The sequence below is a fragment of the Suricata suricatta genome, chromosome 4, assembly GCF_006229205.1.
Source record: "Suricata suricatta isolate VVHF042 chromosome 4, meerkat_22Aug2017_6uvM2_HiC, whole genome shotgun sequence".
Classification (NCBI taxonomy): domain Eukaryota; kingdom Metazoa; phylum Chordata; class Mammalia; order Carnivora; family Herpestidae; genus Suricata; species Suricata suricatta.
This window is the reverse complement of record NC_043703.1, coordinates 93,284,230-93,304,441: the sequence shown is the minus strand read 5'-3', so window position 1 is coordinate 93,304,441 and position 20,212 is coordinate 93,284,230. Positions and strand designations below refer to the sequence as shown.

Sequence of the window (20,212 nt, the reverse complement as noted above, 5' to 3'; positions counted from 1 at the left end):
ACATCTTCTCTTCCCTGCCTTAATTATTTGCCTTTAAATATCAGCAAGAAAATAAATATTTAAATTTCCTGTAACCCAGGCACTCCCCTTTACTCCCGGAGAATGCTTTTATAGTTATTGTCAAAATAAAGATTTTGACTGTGGAAAACCTCTGTACATTATAATTATTTGCTGTAGCTAAAAGCTAATCAGTAAGTATTTAAGTTTTTACTGTGTACAAAGCATATACTCAATGTAAGTATAACATTAAATATTACATAGGACTGAAATTTAATTAATTGATAAAAATAATTTAGATTCGGATTTAATATGCTCTAAAGGTTTGATAGAATAGTTATGAGCTGTTCATCTGGAAAATGTCTTAATTCTTTCTTCTATCAAAAAATAGGCCAGTGTGTCATGTTACTAAAAAAACTAATGGGAGTTTAAGAAATGTTGGTTATTCTGAGCAAAGGAAATTTGCTATAACATTTTTAAACCCACTTGTCCTATGAATAGGTAGGTGATGTGATGATTAAGAGCTCTATCATCAGATTCCTAGGTTCAAGTCCTGGCTCTGCCACTTACTAGTGAGGAGTAAAGTATGTAATCCTTCTAAAGCACTTCAGGCAGGACCTAACACATAGTTACTGCTTAATTAATGTTATAGTCATTTGTGACCTACAAAACGACTAGTTTAATGATTGTATTTTTAGCATTACCATAAAATGCAGATTTCATTATTTGGGTTTTCAAATGTTAGGGACTAGCATTGATTGTCTCCTTGTGTTATTTATTCTGCCCAGCCTTGGGGTCTAACCCTAAACAGCTTTTCTCCACCCCTCCCCTTCCCTTCCTTTCCTTTTGTCCTTTCTTCCCTTCCTCCCCTTCCTTTCCTTCTTCCACCCTTCCCTCCTTTCTTCTTTCCTCTCTTTCTTCCTTCCTCCCTCCCCATCTCTCTCTCCCTTCCTTTTCTTTCTTTCCGTTTCCTTTCTCCTTTTCTTTCCTTCCTTCCTTATCTTTCTTTCCTTCCTTCCTTCCTCCCTCCCTCCCTCCCTCCCTCCCTTCCTTCTTCCTTCCTTCCTTCTTCTCTTCCTTTCTTTTCCTTCCTTCCCTTCCCTTCTAAAAGGCCATAGTTTAGATCTCCTTGGAAATGCTTAAGTAGTTATTATATTGCATTTCTTTCCACATGTAAGAATTTATATAAATGTCATGACCACTGGTGGTGTATGTATTTTAGACCATAAAATTTAATACACTTGTAGGAGAGGATTTGAAGGTAATATGCAGAGCTTTTTGTGTCTAGAGAACCTACAAGTGCCTTTAAACTCTGGACTTGAGTGCTGCTGTCTCTAAAGCAGAATCGAACCAGATAGTCACATCTCTTTTGAGTATACTTATTTCCTATAAAGTTAAAAACCAGTATTGATGGAGGATTTTTTAAAAACGATTTAAAATTGTTTAAAAATATTTATACTTATTTCCATAACATCTATATAAGGCATTGTTATATTTAAAATCCCTTTTTTATTTTCTCTAGTTTTAGCAGGTTAAAAATGTAACATTTGTGAAAAATATACATTCATTTTCTGAAGTCACAGATGGTATAGATAATTCATAAATTGAAGCCAGAGATCATAAGGATTACTAGAAATACTGCTAGAGTGAGGGATAAAACTAAGATCACAGATTTAATTATTAAAGGGTGGTATGTTTTTAGGTTAATTGGTGTTTCTGTTATCAAAGGTATTATACAGTGTCCTAGGCAGACCAAAATAAAATATTAACTTATATGAATAGGATTTAGGTTTCAAGCATGAGAAAAAAAACAACCTATAATGCTTAACGGACCGCAGATGGCTTTGTATTTAAAAGGAGGGTTCACTGCATGGTGATTGTGCTGATTCCACTCTGCTGGCAGGGCTTTCCTGGGGGCAAGAATGGTGCCAGCCAGGTTCACTTAGTTGCGTGATCTTGGCGAGGACCCCTGTAGCTCAGCATCATTGCAGCAAAAAGTGGCAGATTGGAGATGACACACCTGTCCACAAACGGCTCTTCCTAAACGTGTGCTCAGTCACAGGAAAGTGCCAGGGTGCACCTGGGTCAGTGCAGACTTCAACCAGAGAGGCGCGTCCGGGAGAGCAGGTTCATCTCCAATGTTTGCCTACGTCAGACAAGAAATACTGTCTGCTTTAAGAACATCTGGAAAAGCACAGCACTAACCATCAAGTACAGAAGAAAATATAAATGATCATTTTAAGCCAGTAGACGTGTCATCAGTCTTTGAAAGATGAATTCTATCTGTCGTGCCAGTGGGCATTTGTGGTGAGCAAGCACAGTAAAATAAACATTAAGAAGTGGCTTGTGAGAAATTCAGAACTAGCTGCCTGGGTTTTATCTTCTTTTTAACCAGGAAGAGCCAATCTTCCTGATGATTGTGAGTTCTGTTTCTAGGTTTTCTGATCTGTAGACAGATCGATTTCCTTATGATATCTATGACCTTTCTGAAAAATATAATTCTGTTGCAACACATATTTTTAAGAATTTATTTTTAAAATTAAATATCCAAAAATCAAATAATCTTAGTTTCAATTTAAGATTGTTTGGTTTATAGTAGGGGCTCAATAGTTTTGAATGAATGGAGTCATTCGTTTGAGACTATTAAAAATGACACACATGTCTACCAGTGGTTGGTTTACAATCAGTTTTTGTAATTATGCTTCTTAAAATTTATGAAAAATGACAGCTAAGAGCAGGAAGTGCCCTTCTATTTCTGAGATGAGGCTACATATGGTTAATATAATGCACTGTGTTGTATAGCTTATGAGCATTTTCTCATAAGCTTTTATACTCCTCAGTCTTCACGTGAAGATTGGCACATATTAAAGAGGGTTACCAGGGCCAGGGAATAGTGCCTACAGCACAGTATAACATTGCTCATGAACTGTTTTATTTGTTCTGAACTGCTGCTTCGAATTATTACCTTGCAGTGTCAGTTACCTAAGAAATACTTAGTGATCATATAAGGTTTTTTAAAATAAAGTTTATTTTGAGAGAGAGATAGAGCATGTGCACATACATGAGTGAGGGAGATGCAGAGAAAGAGGGAGAGAGAATCCCAAGCAGGCTCTGCGCTGTCAGTGCAGAGCCCGGAGTAGGGCTCGATCCCACAAACGGTGAGATCATGACCTGAACCAAGATCAGAGTCAGATGCTTAACTGACTGAGCCACTCAGGTGCCCCAGTGATCACAGAAGTTTACGTTTTTCAAGTTAAAACATACAATATACAAAGTGATACCGATGCATGGTACCTCACAGCTTTCATGGCAGATTTTAAAATAATGCAGCAGCCCCATGTTTTAAATTCAAGAGGTACTGTTATCCCTGTTTTGCACATTGGGAAACTCAGGCTTCGCTGGCAAGTGATCCGGCCAAGGCTGTTCAGCGAGAAGTGGTCCCACAGCACAGCCCGTCCTTAAGCCACTGACTCTGCTACTCCCCAGAAGAGCCGAAGAAAGCCCCTAAGCAAAATATTAAGGGTTTTTTAAAGTAGCCTCATGTTTTTATACAGTTATTTTAAAGCTTCTGTTGAACATCTGAAACTAACTTCAGAAGAAATCCTCATCTAATTTCAAATACCTGATCATCACTTTAGGAAACCTGTGGCAGCTCAGAGCTGCCACAGTCAGTGACTTACCCAACTAGCTATCAGGTGGTAGCATCCAAACCTGTGGACGGCATCTCGGTGACAGGACGAGGGTGAACATGTACTTGCATTTAATATGTATTAAAGGAACCTAAGTACTCTTGTGCAGATAATTAAAATATATTTAAGTTATTTACTCTCAAATCACGTAACAAATACCATCTACGTTACTGAAATTGATCCTTAAAATTCTGAACCACAATGTAGAGGGTCACTGTATTACTTTTGCCGACTAGAACAGTTAATGATGCTGGTTAGGTTTGAGTGATGAAGAGGACAGCAGTTCTTAACCGGGAGTCCATGGGTGGGGGTCTGTGAGCCCCTGAAATTATATGACGTATGTACAAAATCTGTGTATCATGTTTAACATGAGTTCAGTTAGATGTAGTTTTTAAAAAATATTTTTAAAGTACTTGAAAAATTTGGGGAAGGATTTTTTAATAGGATCAGCTTCAGAGATGGTGTATTTGGGGAAATGATGGCATTATAGATTACGATGGCAGCTTACATGTGCCTACTAGGAATATGAACTAAAAGATAATTATCAATTGGTAGCTCATATGTCCTATGTGCCACATACTGTGCTAGGCATGGTTCTAAGTACCACATAGTGCATTCTGTCCTTTACTCACGATAGCAATCCCTGTGAGGTGGGCTTTATGAAAATCCTCACTCACAGGTGAGAAACCAATGTACAAAGAGGTAAGGTGACTTTCACAGGGTCCCACGTTTAGTAAATGACAGCGCTGAGATTCAAATTCAGTCTAATACAAAAATTAGAGTCCTTAAATCATTATGTACTTCTTAGAACATGCTTTGAGAAGTCCCAACACTACATAGATACATCAGCAATGCCTGAGCAGGAGAGAGCAGTGGGGTCTTCAGGTGGAAATGTTTGTATAATTTTGAAATGTTGTTCAACCAGCAATAACACTGATTTGTCTAACCAAGAAAACATACAAAGTTAAATCTGTATTATTTATCGAGAAAATATGTTTTAGCTTATTAGGGTGGAATTGTTTTATTTCTGAGATTAACACAACTTAGTGCCGATACCATGTACCCAAACCCTGTAATATTAGCCTTCCTTAATGTTGAGTATTTTAAAGGAACATTGACCTTTTTTTGGCTTAAGTGATGAAAAAACATTAAAAAGGAGTCATTTGGTTCAGAGAAAGGATAATAGTGGTACTTTAAGCAAGATGCTTTGTTTGTGTGATGTAACTACTCGGTTTTTTTAACAATTAATTGTAATAATTTTGCCCACTTGCATTATATTTTGTCATGCAACAGGATTTTTTTCTTCCATTGAGTGGCTAAAACACTTTAATTTATAAAAGACTGGATAAAAAGAAGGTGATCATTTTGGTGGCAAACACTTATAAATGACTTTCTTTACATGCATGTCTTGGTGTTTTCTATTTCCCTTAAACAAAACAGGATAATTATATGGATAGCCATCCCAGATGACCATAATTTGGAGAAATGTCTGTAGCATTGCAGTTGGATTGTCTGTTCAGTAGATGAGACCACAGTTGTTTTTGTTTTAAGCCTACTTGCGGCATGAATGTTAAACAGAAGCATCTCTGTGTGAAAGACAAGTACACAGTTTTAATGGATAACCCCAAGATCAAAGGATGAAAATGTGTGATGAAGCTGGGATGGTCTGATAAGTCAGTATGAAATCTCTTGCCATTGTGTAGTTTGAAATTGTTTAAAGCAGTTGTAAGAAGGTCAGTAGGAAATTCAATCATGAGGACTTTAGAGAAAAGGTGATTTAGTAGGCAGCTTCCCCCAACTCCTTTCAGCTGCTCCTTTTGCCATTCCCTATCCTGGGAATAAAAAATCAGGAAGCTTGTGCTTAAATGAAGAAATTCTCCTTTAAAAAAACAATGTGTTACAGCTAAGGGCTACTTATTTCAGGAAAGTCCAGCAGGAAAGCCTGATACATCACTAGCAAACGGTCTTCAAAGCCGGTCCAACATTTTAATTTGCTGATGGCTTAGATTTCTTGAGAACTGAATAAACAGCAAGTGTTCTAAGCCTTTGCCCCTCATTAGACAAAACTTTTAGACTAATATTTCATCTTTGGCATTCCACTGGAGATGCAGTATGGCAGCTGCTTACAGAATGTGTGTGTGATTGTGTATGTGTTTGGAAACAAAGAGCCGTACTGAAATTACAGAGTGATTCAAGTAGAACTTAGTGACCCAAATTGGAATCTGGCAGAGATTCACGAGGGATTATTATTCTCTCTACACTTTGACAGTGTGCTTTTTAACAAAGTGCAGGTGCTCACACTTGGCTGGTGATTAGACTCACAGCATGAGAAACAGAGGAATGAGTATTATCCCAAATGTTTACACTGGGTGTTAAATAAAAACTAAGGTAAGAAGTTCAGTGCTTTACATAGATAGTAAACTATGCATATTATTTTATTTATAACCCCATGTGTTAAGATGGGACACTGTTAAAGTAACAATCACTTAAAAAGCAACAACCGACAAACCAGTATTTAATTTGGTACTTAAAAGTAATAACTAGAAATCAAATGGAAGCAATGCCTAAAGTAACTAATTCACAATAAAAACCATTAATTCAGGCTCTACTTATTGGAAATAAGATAATTCAACATGGGCTCATTTGAAATGTATCTGTAGAGACAGAAAAAGGGTACAAGTTAGCAAAGTACTAAATAAGATTTCAGGGAGCCCCTCAAATTATTTTTAAGAACTTCAGAATTGATTATATGCAAAAAAATATAACTGTACGTTTCTTTTAAATTCATTCATGCGTGACCTTATTTGAAGCAATGTATTTGCATTATCTAGCAAAATTCATGTCAGTAAGATATTTTTGAAGTATTTTATTTCCCAGATACTTGACTGCTTCGAACTAGTTGTTCCAATGATTAGTCTCAATTTTTACTGAAACTTAAGTCTTTAATGAAGATGTGCTTCTGAAAATAAGGCAATTTTTCTATAATCTGCTCATGAATAGAAAACAAATCTTTGGTTTTTAAAGTGACAGGAAGGATTGAGTGCAAAAAGAAATCCTAAAGAACCAAAGCAATAAAAAGGCTCTTAATAAGCAGTGGGAAACTCCAAACCCCATCAAGGTCAATAGAGTACCTAAGGCACCTCAGGTTCAGATGATGCAATCATCTTTGCTTAGAGTTCTAATAATCTATGTACAGGATCTTTACCATCTTAAGAATGTGCAGCCGAAAAGGTAATGTCCAAAAATTAGAAGAGAATCACAAGAGTTGATAAACGGGAGACACGTTGGAGATCCTCTCGTTCTACCTCCCATGCTTACAGATGAGGAAACTGAGGCCCAGGCAGGAAACAGGTGACATCAGAGTTTGTGTTTCCAGATTCCTAGTCCATTTCTCTTAGGTCAGGACAAATTATAGCTTTTAATTTTAACTGGCTAGTACACCCAAGTGTGAAAAGTTTCAGAGGTGAATTTGAGGAAAATAAAAAAATCCCCGTCAAATCCCCAAAGGCAAGTTGGAAATGTAAAATACTTTACTATCTTAATTCCTTTATACCATGTGTTGGACAATTTAGCTCATATACTAATTGATTTATGCAATTCTTTTCAGTTCTAAAAATAGCTAATAATCAATAGACCCAAACTAAAGAGAACGTACATAAAGATTCCATTGGAGCATATATAAGGCCATGGTACTTAGAGTGAACCACCACTTCTTGGGAGGAGGAAGACACCCACTGGCCAGTTCAGAGAGAAAGTTCCTGACTAGTTACCCAGAAGACTCTCCACTCTTCAATGGGGAAGATGATGCTTATATTTTTAAAAATCTCTACAAAGCTCACATACAAGACAGTACATCCTAGATTTGTGACTGATATGAGCATTTAAGGCTGTCATTTTCAAGTATAAAAGTTTAGTGTTCCATTACCCAATCTGTGCAATAGACACAGCTATTAGCTCAAGTCATGGAAATTAACAGCTCACCAAAGACATAAATAAATCATAATTTAGTCAACAGCAAGTTTAAATGTAGGAAAGACCAGGGGGAAATTTATGGGTTAGATTATGCTTCTCTGAACGGCATGAATTTGCTCACACTGACACTCTAACACTATAGTCTGTTGCATGGCACTTGGAACAAGGTGGGTCCAGAGCAGACCAAACAAGGAAGCTTAGGTTACAGAACTAGTCACTACAATGGCTCACCTCTGACACAGTTCTACGGCCTGATCCCCCAGAGACAGATTAGAGATGGCTCCAGTATGCCAACTAAGCTTCTCGGATGAACATACATTTTTGTCAAAGCAGGGCCTTCCACCTAGGGACCAGCATGTACTGCTTGTGGATGAAAGAAATCAATGTTATTTTACACTTCTGGCTTGCTTGGTGTAATAGTGCGAAATGTAACGTGGCTGGGGAAAACAGGTATTTAGAAGCCAGTATTTCACTAAACTGACTCTCTAGGTGTGTGCTCACACTGTGGTTCCAGAACCCCTGCTGTGGTTCCAACACCTGTGTCTGAAAGGTGACATCAGTGTTATTATAGAAGCAATCACTTTGTTATAAATTCCATGTAACATGCTTGAATTCTAGGTCTGTTCTCTTTAGCACTTGTGTGTACTTTGGTCAGCCTACACTTCTTGTTTCATTTGATATATAAGCCAGGATGGAAATTAAAGAACAAAATTGCCAACTACTTCAGACAGCTATATCGAGTCCAGGATTATGATAAAGTCTGACCCAGAATTTTAATTTGTAATTTTAGGATGTAGCTCATGCAGTTTGGGGAGCATCAGACTAAATCTACAGTTGTCAGAAGCCTTGTTACAGTCGAATGCACATTAACTAGAATGTGTACATTTTTAGTGTTCGTGATAAATGCAGTTATGACCTTATTACACTTTTGGCATTCTTTAAGAAAGCACATTAAGCTTTAATATAGAAATATTTAGGTTACACTTAACTTGTGCTCAAGTAATAATAAAACAGTTGTTCTTTTTTGATCTCATACATTCTCTCCCCAGGTATGGCCCATCTCTTGTACGCTTGGAGCGACCTTTGGCTACGTGGCTGGCCTTGTGATTTCACCACTCTGGATATACTGGAATAGAAAGCAGCTTACATACAAGAACAATTAATTGGAGCAAAGGGAGAAGATACTTCTTTGTGCAGATTCCGTAAAGACTGTGCAGAAACGTATATGGTCTAAGCCAGGCAGTTCCATTTACAGCACTGTTCTGTTGTTGTTTTTTTTTTTAATGTAGTTACAACATGATGTGATTGTAGCTTTTTAAACTATGAAACCCCTGAGAGATCGTACCTTCTAGTTGAAATAAAGTATTTATAATAGATTGTGGCTTCAGATGCTGTTTGCTGCTTCTTGGACCTTATTTAAGAAACATTCTTAATGAATTTTATAGAATTCTGAGGACAGGGTTTGATTTTTGTTTGAGTTTTGTTTTTCTTTCAAGTTTTAAACCACTTCATTATTAGAGGTCTGGGTATAGCTGTAGCATCTCGTATGCCTTTTGAGAGAAATGGACAGTTTCCTTGGCCACTGAAGAGGTTTCTCACGTAATCAAACAACAGTTTATACATCTTGATCCTATTCTTTTTTTTACTGTGTGTTTCTTTGGAGTTAAAATGGCTATGATAGCCTCATCAAAAACAGTCTTCAGTCCCTTCTGGGTTAAAGCTGAACATTCCACATAGCAGCATGCTCCTATCTGGGAAGGAGAAAAAAACAACACCACAAACATATAAACTCTTTTGTACACATTTGGTATGACACAACACACCGCTGTAAGGAAAATGATAAAACACAGCCATGCAGAAAGAATGAAACCATTCATAACCATAAAACTCAGGAATAGCCCACTTAAAAAGTAAGCCTACATCCTTCCACACGCATTCTATGAAAATGTATCACATCAAGTATTTACTGGTCACCTACCATATGCCAAGCACTGTTCTGGGCGCTGGAGATAGTGTTAAAGAACGGAACAGAAGACCCAAATCTCTGCCGTGTGACGCTTACATTTGCTTGCGCCCTGCTGGGGGAGGGGCACCCTGAGGGAACAGCCGATGGTGGGGAGTGCTTCGAGAGAAAGGTGGGGTGGGTGGAGGGAGACAGGACGTGCACAGGGCAGAGGTAGTGGTAGTCGGGGAAGCTTCTCAACTAGGTGAGGTTTGAGCAGGGAGGGACGCCTCGGCAGAACCAGAGATGGAAAGACGCGGATGCAGGAGCATGCTTCCAGCACCAGGGAATGCTAAAGAAGCCACCGTGGGCAGAGGGGAACGGTGAGCCGTGAGGCCAGTGAGGTAGCCTCAAGGCCAGTATAAGGCCTTCGGCTTCTACTCTAAGAGAGGCTCAATTCATGCATTCATTCCCTGGAAATTTACTGGGCATTCTTATTTGCCAAATGAGAGACTACAGCGAGGAACAAAATTAAGTCTAGCCTACATTTTAGAGGGAGAAGACCATGAGCTAACAGAGGTAGAACGTCAGAAGGTAATACACTGTCTGGAGGAAACTGGGGAAGGGAGGTAGAGAGTGGGGACAAGATCAGGCAAGGTCTCACTGAGAAGGTGCTATCTGAGCAAAGACCTGAAAAAAGTGAGAACATAATGCTCCATAGGGAAGAACAGTCCCAGCAGATGGAGGAGCAGAAGTACAAAGACACGGTGGTACGAGGCTTTGGGGACACAGCAAGGAGGCCATGTGCTTAGACCACAGGTGGAGATGCAGCAGGGGCCTGGCCGCCTCGGTAAGCACTGGCCTCTGGGGATGAACTGGGGAGCCCCTGGAAGATCCTGAGCAGAGCTTGTAAGGACTCAGGCTGCTGTGTTGAGAACAGACAGAAGCAGAAAGGTGTGTCAGAAAGCTGTTCCAGTCATCCAAGCCAGAGAGGGAGGGGCCTGACCAGACTCAGAGGAGGGGATGGTAGGGCGCCTTTGGGTGTTGGATGTAGAACAGTTTGGCTGCAGGGATGCCTGTACAGGAAGAAGAGAGAGCAAAGTCGAGCGTGTCCTCAAGGTATCTGAGCGGAGTAACTGGGAGGACAGGCATGGCAGATAAAATGAGGAATTCTGTTCTGGAGGACATGTTACTTTTTAGATGCTTAGCCACCCAGATGGACTTGTCGAAAGAACAGCTGGATGGCCAAGTCGGTGGAGGGAAGAGGGCAGACTAGAGATAGAAATTTGGGAGTCTTCTGTAGCGAACTTTTCAACCATAGGACTGACAGCAACCCACCTAGGCCTAGTGAGGGTGGCTGCAGAAGAAAGCCTGTCCCAGAGCTGAGCGCTGCTCCCTGGGCCCCCGCACGCAGAGACAAGAGGACACGTGGAGGAGAGGCCATTGTCCGGGGTGAAATCCAGGAGAGGGCGCGGCGAAAGTGTTTTAGGAAGGACCCAACTGTCCCAATGCTGCCAACAGGCCTACTGGTGAGATCCTAGTGTTTTGCAACCACTGTTTTTCCACTTAATCTACATAATGAATATAAACATCTCAATTTAAAAAAAATAAACATCTCAATAGATGTGTTAGGATAAATTTTTAATGGATGCAGGGTTTTGTTTTGTTTTTTTGGTGCCATTATAAACAATGCATCTCTTTAAGCACATCTATAATACATTTTGGAAGATAAATTCCTACATATGGAATTGCCTGATCAAAAGTGCGCATGACTTTAAAGCTTCTGCATATTGTCAAGATTGCCTGCAGTCAATGACCAGCGGTACAAGAGAGCGCCCATCTCCTCGCACCCCTGGAACAGTGGCTATTATAATGAACTTTCTTTCACCAGTTTTATAAGGGGAAATTGAACTTCCATTTGCCTACTAAGGACTTTGAACATAGTTCCTATCTTCAACTGCAGTCTGTATTTTTTGGTATATTTTCCACTGATGTCCATTTTTCTATTGGGGCACAGAGGTCTTTTTTGATTAAATTCTATGCAAGAACTCCTGTATATTCTAAGTATTTTTACCCATTTTTCAGCCATACATGTCAAATTTATTTATGACTTCCACTTTCATTTTTGGCATTTGATATATCAACTTTTTATGTAGTTAAATTACCAATATTTTCATTTACCACTTTTACCTCTATGACATTTAGAAATCCTTTCTCTCCCTGAGATTACAAAATGGAACCCATGGGATTTCTAAACCAATTTGTCAGGGAAGCTGTTTATCTTTGTGTTTTAGGAAAAACTATCCTCCAAAAAGTTCTCTTGCTTTCTTCTGCCTCCTGATAGTACATTTAAAAAGATCTTATTAGATTCTGTTTCCACAAAAGACCTATTAAAATCACATCAAAAAAACAGAATCCAATAATGTTAGGGTCAAATAGAGAAAAAAGTTAAGCCTAGCTTCGGGGCGGGAAGAATAGGAGTTAAAAGTTACTATGTTCAATGCAGTTGTATATTTTTTAGAATGCTAATATTCGCTATCTTTCATAAAAGGATGGAAGAAAACTCAACGCACTTTCTTTTCAAACCCAGCCATATTTTTTTGCCTTTAACTGCAGATTTAAACTCATCCTATGCCGCTCCATGCGTCGTAACCAAAGACAAAGCCTGTGTTGTGCAGTACAGACGTTTAAGTGATTATAAAGGGCTTCTTCTGATGCCTCTTTCTACATGTGACTTACTAGGAAAACACTGCTGGCAGCTCTGCGCAGGTATGAGAGGCTGAGCTTGCAGGCGGGCCTTCCCTGCAATCCAGCTCCGCCATTTATTCGCTCTGGGACCTGACAAGTTATCTGACATCGCCACGCCCCCGTTTTCCCTTCGGTAAATGGGGAACCAGTCAGACCTACCCGAGGAGGCACAAGGATTACATGTGATACCGCACACAAAGCACTCAGCCACAGTGCCTGGCACACAGCAAATGCATAATCAATGTTAGCTTCTGTTATTACGTAAGCTTGCCTTACACTCATTTTTAAACTCTGTGAAGGTTCTATTACCTCTTTTGCTAGTTTCTGTCCTTGTTCCACACAAATGGGTTTTTCTTTCATATCATTCAGTCTTGCTAAAGTTTTGGGGTCATCTCGGAGGTCAATCTAATCAAGAAAGGTCAATAATGTCCCATTATGTACAAGTCTTTAAAGATAAAGCACATAGTCCCATTTAATCCCCATGTACCAAAAAGAGATTAAACAAGAGAACTTCACTTTTAAACCCCCCGACTAGTATGTCTGCTTTCACTTTGGCACTACTTTTCCCAAATTCTTATTTTTCTATAAAAAATAGAGTGTTATAACTTGCAACTGAGATTCAACGTGCATATCATTTGCGAACCTTTAGTACCATTTGAGAGCATCCCCACAAGATATGCCAGAGAGACTCGTCTTCACTGGGTAAAATCAGAGCAGACGTACCTGAGTTCCTATTAATAAAAAGGGTACGTTGGGTGCGTATTCCTTAAGTTCCGGTACCCACTCCTCTTTCACGTTTTGAAACGAGGCTGGATTTACCACAGAGAAGCATATAAGGAAGACATCAGTCATTGGGTAAGATAAAGGCCTCAGACGGTCATAGTCTTCCTAAGGGAGAGAGGAAAACCTCATTAATCCCCATTTCTTTAGTTTAGTATGGAAGATCCCACAGTCAAAGCAACACAGTCCGGAGAATTCCACAAACAGGAGGTGTGACGCTCCACATAAAACAAGATAATTCCATTTGATTTTGTGACTCTTCCTTTTAAAGCAGTGGGCTAAGGATGTGACAGTATCATCAACAACTACCACCGAGCTTGGAGAAAATCTATTGTGACTCCTTGAGCTTTACTAGAAATGTTTGAAGCTGAAAGCTTGCACAAAGAATTGATTAAAGCTAGAAGTTGTCTGAGTATTATAATTTCTAATGACGAACATGCTGACTGTGGACCATGTGTCAGGATGTGATCCATGCTCTCCCCTGTGTTACTCATTTCATCCGTGTAACAACCATATGGCAGAAATACTATTACCCTCGTTCTCCAGTGGATTCCTAGGGGGCACAGAAGTTAGCTATCCTGTGGGAGGAGCTCAGCCAAAGGAATGAGGCGGGGCTCAAACCCTGGCACTCCTACTCCAGAAGCTGCGTCTCAACCACTATGTATCTTCACCGAGACCTTCAATCTTTGCTTTCCCTCTTTATATAATTCTCTTAATTACACGTGAGCGCACGTGTGCAAATTTAAACACAGGAACATATAAAGTAAATGCACAAAAATCCCCCTTTCTTCTTCAATTGCCGTTCCTTGTCCCCATGTAGGTGTTTTTGTGTGTATCTTTCCAGGTCTTTTTCCATGCATGTCTCCACCCACAACTGTCCATGTTCAAACATCTGGATACAGAAGAGATCCAACAGTCTGTGTTGTTCTGCATCCTTCAGTATCTCCTGGAGATCTTTCCAATCGAGACTAGGTCAGACAGCTAAATAATTTTATTTATCTACTTATTTATTTAATCTTATTTTATTTTTAATTTTTGAAAAAAATTTTAAATGTTTGTTTTTGAGAGGGAGAGAGAGAGACAGGGCATGAGCAGGGGAGGGGCAGAGAGAGAGTAAGACTCTGAAAGCAGGCTGCAGGCTCTGAGCTGTCAGAGCCCAAAAGGCAGCTCAAACTCACCAACTGCAAGATCATGACCTGAGCGGAAGCTGGATGCTTAACTGACTGAGCTACCCAGGTGCCCCTTATTTATTTAATTTTAGAGATAGAGAGTGAGCATGTGCATGCACACAGATGTGGGGGAGGGGCAAAGGGAGAGAAGGGGAGAGAGAGAGAGAGAGAGAGAGAAAGAGAGCGAGCGAGAAAGAGAATCTTAAGCAGGCATGGAGTCTGATGCAGAGCTCGATCCCACGACCCTGGGATCATGACTTGAGCTGGAATCAAGAGTCTGGACGCTCAACTAACTGAGCCACCCAGGCGCCACTAGACTGCTATGAAATTTTAACCTGCTGCTGTGACTTCCACAGAAGGGCTGTCCTATCGATGGCTGTTTTAGTATCTCTCTATCACAGAAGGCAGAGGATCCTGTTTTGCTTACACTACTCTCTATGACACAAATATTCTGCTTATTTACATTCTGGTGAGTGAGCAGTCAGAACTCTATTTTTGTGGTTAGATTCTCATCTGGTTTCAGAGAAACTTTATTCTTCACCTCGGCCACCACCCTTCACGACTAAAACTGCACAAACATGGAACTGAAGTTGTATTAAAAACACTTTCCACTCCGAGTTCAGCAGTACGTGGTTTGCGGGACAATTTTCTTTTCATGTCATCTTCTGACGTTTGTCTTAATATAATGTTCCACACAAGCGTGTCCGTGTCTCCAATTCTTGACTTTGGAGTTAACCCTTCAATTCTTCTGTGATCCTTTCAAAAAGCACACCACCAGTCTAGAGTCAGGGGACAGTGGGAGATTTCTCAGGTATTGACTATCAATTACAAGACCAGAGGAGAAATGTCACCCCCCATCTTCTTTACCCTTCATTTTCACAACAGGGGGCCTCTAGCTGGTGTTGAATAGAGCAGTGCTCTGGCATTAATGAATGAAGGTACCAGGCAGAGTGGGTGTGAAACACACTATACCCCAGCCGGTCACTTTAAGAGGGCTACTACTGGGGCGCCTGCGTGGCTCAGTCGGTTAAACATCCAATTTGGCTCAGGTCATGATCTTGCGGTTTGTGAGTTCGAGCCCCACGTCAGACTCCGTGCTGACTGCTCAGAGCCTGGAGCCTGCTTCAAATTCTGTGTCTTCCTCTCTCTCTGACTCTCCCCTACTCATGCTCTCTCTCTCTCAAAAATAAACATTAACATTTAAAAAAAAACATTAAAAATTTAAAAAAAGAGGACTACTATGAAAAATGCAACATGTTTTTACAAACCAGTTTGAGTGTTAAACAGTAGAACATGTGTGTCAAATAAATATACTTTCTGCTCTGCTGCCTGGAGAACCACATGCCCATACAGGGAAGCAGGATGGCATTACTACGTGGCACTCCAGGATGCGGCGCAAACATGGCGTGGGTGGGTGGGTGCTCTTGTTAAAAATCTCTCCTCCGGGCACCTGGGTGGCTCAGTACGTTAAGCATCCAACTCTTGATTTCTGCTCAGGTCATGGCCTCATGGTTCGTGAGATAGAGCTTCACATCAGGCTCTTCCTATCCAGGATTCTCTCTCTCTGCCCCTCCCCTGCTCATGCTCGTCCTCCCTCTCTCTCTCTCTCTCTCTCTCTCTCTCTTGAAATAAATAAGTAAACATAAAAAAATTCTCTCTTCATACATAGATATCTAGTTTTCCCAAAATGAGAAATTAGGATACTCTCATAGGATTCTGAGGAATAAATGAAATAATGCAACTAAAGCACTTGGCATGGTGCCAGGCACATGCGAGAACTCTTCCAAGGCTAACACACAATCCTCTGTCCCACGGGAAGCCAAGTCCCTTTCCCTCTGCAAATCCACGCAGGGTCCCCTCCATCTCTCACCGGGGCTGGTTTCGCATCACAGAGAAGAAACTCTTTTGTGAGAAAGAACATTTTCTCCACTGGCATCAAAATACACAAATCCAACTGAGGTCTCCTGAGAACAGTATAATTTTCAGATCAATGAAAGAGAATGCTATTTTATCATTGGACTAATTAGTCATTTTGGAACTCAAGAGACTTAAGACTATTTTAAATGTAACCAAAAAAAAATCAAATTAGATTTTTTAATGAAAAATTTTTATTTTTCAAGCAAATTTACCTCATCAGGGAAACAGAATGTGCACTCTTCCTCCAGAAGGGGATTACAAGAAATAAAGAGTAAGCGAACGCCAAGTTCTTTAGACATGCTCAATACCATTAATGCGAACATTCTGCAGAACACTGGTCTGCTGTACAGATTCCTTTCGTAACCACAATGAATCCTGACTTTCATCCAGGAGAGACACACAGACATACAGGAAGGAAATTAGCCTAATCATTTCTGGACGCCTGTTAAATTGCAGATTTTGTTGGAATAATTAAAATGTGATAGAGTGAGGTTATTTAAAAAAAGACAAGCATGTTTAGAACTCCTCGTAAGGCGATGTTACTTCTAATGTGTGAACTACTGAAAGTGAACTTCTGCCTCTAATCTGCAAGCTAAATAACTGGCAGTTTTTATAAGAAGGAGAACTTTCTGCTTCCATTCAGCATGAGTAATTAGAAGTCCAAGAAGAGATAGCAAATTAAAAAGGTAAACTGTCCCCTGTGAATGCTGTACCCTGCATCACCATATGAAATTGTTTATGTTCACTGAGCAGTATCTTTTTTTTTTTAAGTAGGTTCCATGCCCAGCACTGAGCCCAACGCGGGGCTCAAACTCTCAGCCCTGAGGATTAAGGCCCCACCTGAGATCAAGAGTTGGAAGCTTAACCGACTGAGCCAGCCCAGCATCACCGCCCTGTGCAGTATCTTGAGTGATCTTAATATGCAACGAAGACTTGGATTTCAGGATAAATAAGTTGAAGCACACAGAACTTTTCATCTCCAGCTGTACATGTGACATTTGGCAACAGAAAGGAAGTTGAATGTGAAACAACAGCCCTTACTTAAAAGTTTTTTTAATCTTTATTTTTGAGAGAGAGAGACAGAGTGCAAGCAGGGTAGGGGCCGAGAGAGTGAGAGAGAGCGACAGAATCCGAAGGAGGCTCCAGGTTCTGAGCTGTCAGCACAGGGCCTGCTGTGGGGCTTGAACTCAAGAAACGGGAGTTCATTACCTGAGTCGAAGTTGGACGCTTAACCGAGTGAGTCACCCGTGCGCCCCCCGGCCCTTACTTTTAAGCAGCCACTTAACCTAAGTCAGAACTCCTCAGAGCTGGTTCTCTAGTGTCCTCCTAATTAACCAATCAATCATATTTAAACCAATCAATCAATTTAAAAAGGTAGATATTTAAATATACCCTCATGGAAACTGGAACATTCTCAGGAATAGAGAGAAGCGTATTAAAAACGATTACCTTAACATCAAAACCATGAAAAACAATGGTGAGTTCAGTCAACAGGATTGTTGGGTTACTTAGTGAAATCTTTAGCTTCTTACCCAACTGGCAAGATACCCAAACTATCAATTTTTTAAAAGTGTGTCCTGATAGCTTCATAAATAGGCTCTCTCCATTCTTGTCAAGAGTTTTTGATCCATGGTGATGACAACCTTAACCCTTGAAAACTATCGTACTTTTACAACCTGACTGGAACCTACAACAAGAAGAGACAAGAAATGGGCTCGAGAGGAAACAAGAGGTCCTTATGTGTGACACAGAATGGCTGCAAACACCTATTGGTCGGGAGACCTCTCTTCACATACAGCGCAGCCAACGGTGCCCTGAGGGCCCCTAATTCTGCACCACCTCTGTCCCCTTCCTGGGGACCTGGGTGCTCCCTCCCACTTTTGTAAATTCTGTGCAAAATGCGTGTCGTTAGCATGTGTGTGCCTATTTTAAACACAGATCCAAAACATATAGCTTAAGCAAAACCACTCACAGTGGACTGCGTAGCCCTTGCCACGTTTTGTCAGCTGGATTAATTAAATGACCACACACTGGTCATTTCAAATCAATCAGCAGAGATTCGCTGAGCCCATACTGCATGGGAGATGTTCCAAAGATACTGACACACAAAGAAAGGAAATTAACTGTCTTGTCTGGAGCCTGTAGTTTAGTTGGGAATTCAGGATGTATGCATATAAAAGCTAGTCATGGGGTGCCTGGCTGGCTCAGTCTGTAGAGCGTGTGACTCTTGATCTCGGGGTTGTGAGTTCGAGCCCCATGCTGAGTGTACAGATTATTTAAAAATAAAATCATGTTTTAAATGTTTTTTTAATTTATTTTTGATAGATAGAGAGCGCGCTCGCGCGCAAGAGCAAGTGAGCATGGGGGAGGGGCAGCAAAGGCGAGGCCCAGAGGATCCAAAGCGGGCTCCTGCTTTGACAGCACCAAACCCGATGCAGGGCTTGAGCTCACCAATCATGAGCTCATGACATGAGCCAAAGTTGGATGCTCAATCCACTGAGCCACCCAGGCATCCCTAAAAATAAAATCTTAAGAAAAAAAAAAGGATAGTCATACACAATGAAAGAAAGAAAAGTATAAGTTAGAGTAGGTTGAATATATAAATGCTTCATCCAAGATATAGTAAAAGGCATCTACTATGTGCCTAGAATGGTGCCATCATCAGGGAAATTAAGGAAGGAGAAGATTCAGATCATAGCTGATTTTTAAAACACCTTGTATAAACATGTCGAGAGCTCTCTCTTAAGTATCAGTCTGTCCAAAAAAAGGCAATGAGCAGACCTGAAGGCCACAGCCTAGAGAAAGATACTGCAGTGGTGGTGTGGCCACGCGCAGCAGTTCAGCTCTGAGGAGGAAGAGGGGATAGGTGGGGAGAGACACAAACATTTCTAACAGTTTCTGCCCAGAGGCAGTTCCTGGTAAGGGAGTCAAATGTACGCCAACACTACATCACAAGTCAGAATGGGGTAAATGTCAAGAGTTACAGTAATTAGGCAGCGCTGAGAAAAGACTCAGAAGAGGCAGCATCTGAGTAGAGCCTTACCAGGTGGAAAGGACCGGCACATATAGGACCTGGCCACGTGGTCTTGGCCAACTCATTTGTTAGAGACTTAGTTTCTCTGTCCATAAAACAGGAGAATGTCAGTGACCAATGCCTGGAAGATTATGAAGCGCTCTAACAGTGTGGTGTACCCTCAAAGAGTCCAGGAGTTTACTTCCATTGAGGAAACAGTCATTTGTCAAAACCTACGAGAGTTTTCCTCTGTAGTGACCCAGGCTGAGAAAAAGCAAGATCACAGCAAAAGAATTCTTTAACAAGGCAGGCCCCAGGCGTCTGAAGCCTAGAACAGCTTCTGACGACTTGAAGGGAGAGATAAAATGTAAGGCAAGCAAGTAAGAATGCCCCTTACAACCGGTAGCTTGTGGAACAGAAGGGGCAACTCGTCACTCCCAAAGTGCATGGTAGCAACCTCTGTCCAAACATCTGTTTCTAGTAAGAAGCCCAAAATAGGTATCGGGCATGGCTCTTGAAACCCTCCACCCCACAAAGGGTGCTCGACCGAGGCCAAGAGGCCACATGCACTCCAGCCAGCTTCTGAAGATGAAAAGTGTTTTGTCCTCAATCCAACTTATAAACACTCCTGCAGTAATTCTCGCTGAGAGCGGTCAGTGAGGCCTCAGCCTCTCTGGGTAGTTTTTTGGTCACCTCGGAGTTCACTTTGCATTTAACTCTGTGAAATGAAAGTATCACCTTTCACACCCTTAAAAATAACTCTGCTTTTCAAGGAAGCTGGGCTGGGTCCCTTTGGGGAGCCTTTGGTTAAGTTTGGTTCAACAAACATCAGTGAGGAGTTTATTGAATTTGCCAACTCCCTCCTTGGACTAAAGAGAATTGAGGGAGCCGAAAGAATTTTGTCAAAGGGCTATACATTCCTAACAGGTCACTTTTTTCCAAAAGCTTTCCAAATATTTGGCTTTATTATTATTATTATTATTAT

The 20,212-nt window shown here is 40.7% G+C and overlaps 2 protein-coding genes across 4 annotated transcripts in view; one reads left to right on the top strand and one right to left on the bottom strand.

Moving 5' to 3' along the window:
- Window positions 1-9,045, top strand: part of PIGF (phosphatidylinositol glycan anchor biosynthesis class F) — a 34,580-nt gene extending 25,535 nt beyond the window's left edge. For both annotated transcript variants that reach the window (XM_029937300.1, XM_029937299.1), the window contains one exon: window positions 8,708-9,045. In XM_029937300.1, coding sequence (XP_029793160.1) covers window positions 8,708-8,821 — 114 coding nt within the window. In that variant the 3' untranslated portion in view covers window positions 8,822-9,045. The remainder of the gene's footprint in view (window positions 1-8,707) is intronic.
- Window positions 6,088-20,212, bottom strand: part of RHOQ (ras homolog family member Q) — a 39,136-nt gene continuing 25,011 nt past the window's right edge. The window contains exons 3-5 of one of the 2 annotated variants that reach the window (XM_029937301.1): window positions 13,072-13,236; window positions 12,658-12,753; window positions 6,088-9,409 (exon numbers count right to left, since the gene is read on the bottom strand). In XM_029937301.1, coding sequence (XP_029793161.1) covers window positions 9,254-9,409; window positions 12,658-12,753; window positions 13,072-13,236 — 417 coding nt within the window. In that variant the 3' untranslated portion in view covers window positions 6,088-9,253. The remainder of the gene's footprint in view (window positions 9,410-12,657; window positions 12,754-13,071; window positions 13,237-20,212) is intronic. The other variant, XM_029937302.1, reaches the window with a different exon arrangement.